Source organism: Candoia aspera, chromosome 1 (genome assembly GCF_035149785.1).
Source record: "Candoia aspera isolate rCanAsp1 chromosome 1, rCanAsp1.hap2, whole genome shotgun sequence".
Classification (NCBI taxonomy): Eukaryota; Metazoa; Chordata; class Lepidosauria; order Squamata; family Boidae; genus Candoia; species Candoia aspera.
Window position 1 is genome coordinate 110,506,573 of NC_086153.1, and position 2,977 is coordinate 110,509,549.

Consider the following 2,977-nt stretch of genomic DNA (forward strand, 5'->3'; position numbering starts at 1 on the left):
CGAGGAAGAGAGAAGAGAAGAGAAGAGAAAAGAAGAGAAGAGGGAGAGGGCGCGCGTGCCAGCGAGCCTGCGTGCCAGCGGGTGGAAGGAAGGGGCAGGCACGCTCTCGCTCTCGCCTCTCACACATCGCTCCATATACTCACTGCACTCCATTGCCAGGTTACTCGCCTGTAAAGGTCAAAACACACCCTCATTCATTACCCACTTCGCTACCGTTTCAAGCATAGTTCAGTGCAGTCGCCTTCCTTCCTTCCTTCCTTCCTGTTTTGTTTTTTTGTTTTTGTTTGTTTTTTGTCTGCTTTTTGCTTTGTTTTAAAGGGGAGGGAAACAATCAAAAGGGTTGGAGGAGTCGGGTCAGAGGGAAGAGGCCGGGGCTCGGCCCCCCCCCGACCCCCAGCCCACTCCTCCTCCGCCCCGGGCGGAGTTCACTGCACAGGAGTCTGTACCCCATGGTGCGGCGGCGGCGTGTCCCTGCTGGCCCCATACACGTCCTCGGCTCCCGGCAGAGCCCCTCCCGGGGGAGTCATGCGTTTCTCTTTCTGTCTCCTGTTACAAAACCACACGCGGACCACCTCCTTCTCGAGCTGGAGGCTGTCCGCCAGTGAGGTGATCTCCTGGGCGGAGGGCTTGGGGCACTTGAGGAAATGGCTCTCGAGGGCGCCCTTGACGCTCACCTCGATGGAGGTGCGCTTTTTCCGCTTGCGCCCCTGCGCCGCGATCTTGTCTATGCTGGTGGGGCTGCCGGACGAGGAGTCCGCCTCCTCCAGCCACTTGTTCAACAAAGGCTTCAACTTGCACATGTTCTTGAAGCTCAGCTGCAGCGCCTCGAACCTGCAGATGGTGGTCTGCGAGAACACATTGCCGTAGAGGGTGCCCAAGGCCAAGCCCACGTCCGCTTGGGTAAATCCCAGTTTGATCCGCCGCTGCTTGAACTGCTTGGCGAACTGCTCCAGGTCGTCCGAGGTCGGCGTGTCCTCGTCCGAGTGCGCCTCGTGGTGGTGGTGGTGCGGAGGCGGCGGCGGCTGGCCCCCGTGCGGGTGGTGATGCGGAAGCTGGGGCTGCTGCTGCTGCGAGAGGTGGTCCGGGTGGTGAGGGGGCGGCGGCGGCTGCTGCGGAGGCGGCGGCGGCTCTTCGTGGGCATCCCGCAGGCCGTGGTGGTGCATGCCTGGCTGGCCGGAGCCCAGCATTCCGTTGACCGTGAAGCCCGGCGGCTGAGAGTAAAGCAGCCCGCCCTGGCCGCCGCCGTTGGACGCAGCCATGCCGGGCGGCAGGTGAGCCGAGCCGCCGGTCCTCCAAGCCACGGCCGCGGCCACGGCAGCGTGGTGGCTCCCGGCGTGGTGGACCAAGTGCGGTGGTCTGCCTTGCTGCTGCTGCTGCTGCGGCTGCTGGTGATGCTGCTGCTGTTGGAGCTCGTCGCCCCGACCGCCGGCCTGCACCACCGAAGGCTTGATGTCCTGCTGGCCCAGCGGGCTGGGGGACCATGGAGAGTCCCCGCCGTTGCCGCCCCCACCACCTCCGCCGCCGCCGCCACCCCCGCCGCCGCCACCGCCGCCGTGGGACAGCGCCGTGATCCACTGGTGAGCGTGGCTGAGCGGATGCCCGTTACTCTGCAGCGCGTAGTCCGCCTGCACCAGTGCTTGGGCGTCTCTGTAGCCGGCGCCAGGCTGCATGCTCCCCGGCGGCTCGGCGTGCACCATGGGCGAGCTGGAGGTAAGCAGGCTGTAGTGGTTAGACGCTGTGGTCGCCATGACTCTCCGAGCCGGACTGAGGGCTCCGCTTAAAGGAGCCGCGCATTTGACAGCTACTTTTTCGCCTCGGGCTCCTCTCGCCGCTCGCTTCCCCCGCAAGTCCGCTTGGCAGAGCCCACTGCAAAGGCACGCGTCCCTGCTCCTCCCTCCCTCCGGCCCCCATTGGCTCCCTGCGCTTTGATTTACGTGGAGACCTCTAGCAACCGGCTCAGGGGGAGCCTTCCATTGGCCCCGGCCCTGGTGCTGACACCACGCCTCCTGCACAGCGTTTCTCTCTCTCTGTCTCTCTCTCTCCCCCCCCGCCCCCCCACTATCTCTTTGTAATCAAACTCCAAGGAGGGAGAGAAGGAAGGAGCGCGCGCACGGGGTGGGGGGGGGAGGGAAAAGGCAAAGAAAGGAGGGGGGAACAGACGAACACGCACCGAGAAAACAGAAGGAGCCGCTCAGTCGCTTCTGGCCACCTGCGCTGCGCCCGGTGGGTGGGGGAGCCAGATGAGGCTCGCCCCCTCTTTCAAAGCGAGGGCCGTTCAAAACTCAGCCTCCCTATCTGTTGAAGGGAATCGCACGCAGAACGCAAAGTGCTCCGGAGGGCCGGAGGAGGGGCGCCCCTATTGCTGCTGGGTAACTTGATTGAATTCTTTCCCCCCAGCCTCGTTTCTCCTTATGGTAGCCCCTCCCCACCGTCAAATCACGGTGGGCCAAGGGACAGCGGGAGGGAAGGAAGAGAAGGGCCTTATCCATTCAATGGAAAGCGTCGTCCGCAGGCTGGACTCCTTTGCTTGCTGGGGCCTCCTCCCCAGCCTTCCTTTGGGATTCCAGATGATTGGTGTCTTTGCGTCTTACGGAGCCACCTTTCTGGTTTGCAAGGAAGGTTCACTTCGAGCGAGTCTCTCTTGTCAACTTCGAATTTCATTTTCCGGATTGAGACTGACCCTGTCAGCGCCACCAGAAAGAGAGAATAACCACGTCCCCACTCGTCCTGGCTGGGAAGCGAGGCTCGCTAATGTCAGCGGGACCTTCTATTCCCCAAAGAAGTGCCTGAAGTGGCAATGCAGTCCAGTGCCGAGTGCTTTCCTGCCACCTCCCCCCACGCTCCTCCAAGCACGTCTCCTTGGGTCTTTGCGCCCAATAATCCAAGAGAAACCTGCTTCTCGCTGTCCACAATGGAAGGATAAGAAAGATGGGATGGGAGGAGGGAGGCTCTCACAAGTCCCCAAAGTGTCCCAGCA

The 2,977-nt window shown here is 62.7% G+C and overlaps 1 protein-coding gene across 1 annotated transcript; it reads right to left on the minus strand.

The window, feature by feature from the left end:
* Nucleotides 1-425: 425 nt before the first annotated feature.
* POU3F2 (POU class 3 homeobox 2) lies at nucleotides 426-1,811 on the minus strand. Its single transcript, XM_063291035.1, has one exon. It carries the CDS (start codon nucleotides 1,746-1,748, stop codon nucleotides 426-428), a length of 1,323 nt encoding a protein of 440 aa, XP_063147105.1. The 5' UTR covers nucleotides 1,749-1,811.
* Nucleotides 1,812-2,977: the final 1,166 nt, after the last annotated feature.

Coding starts and splice junctions, on each gene's coding strand:
- POU3F2 (XM_063291035.1), bottom strand. CDS start 1,748: ATGGCGACCACAGCGTCTAACCACTACAGCCTGCTTACCTCCAGCTCG.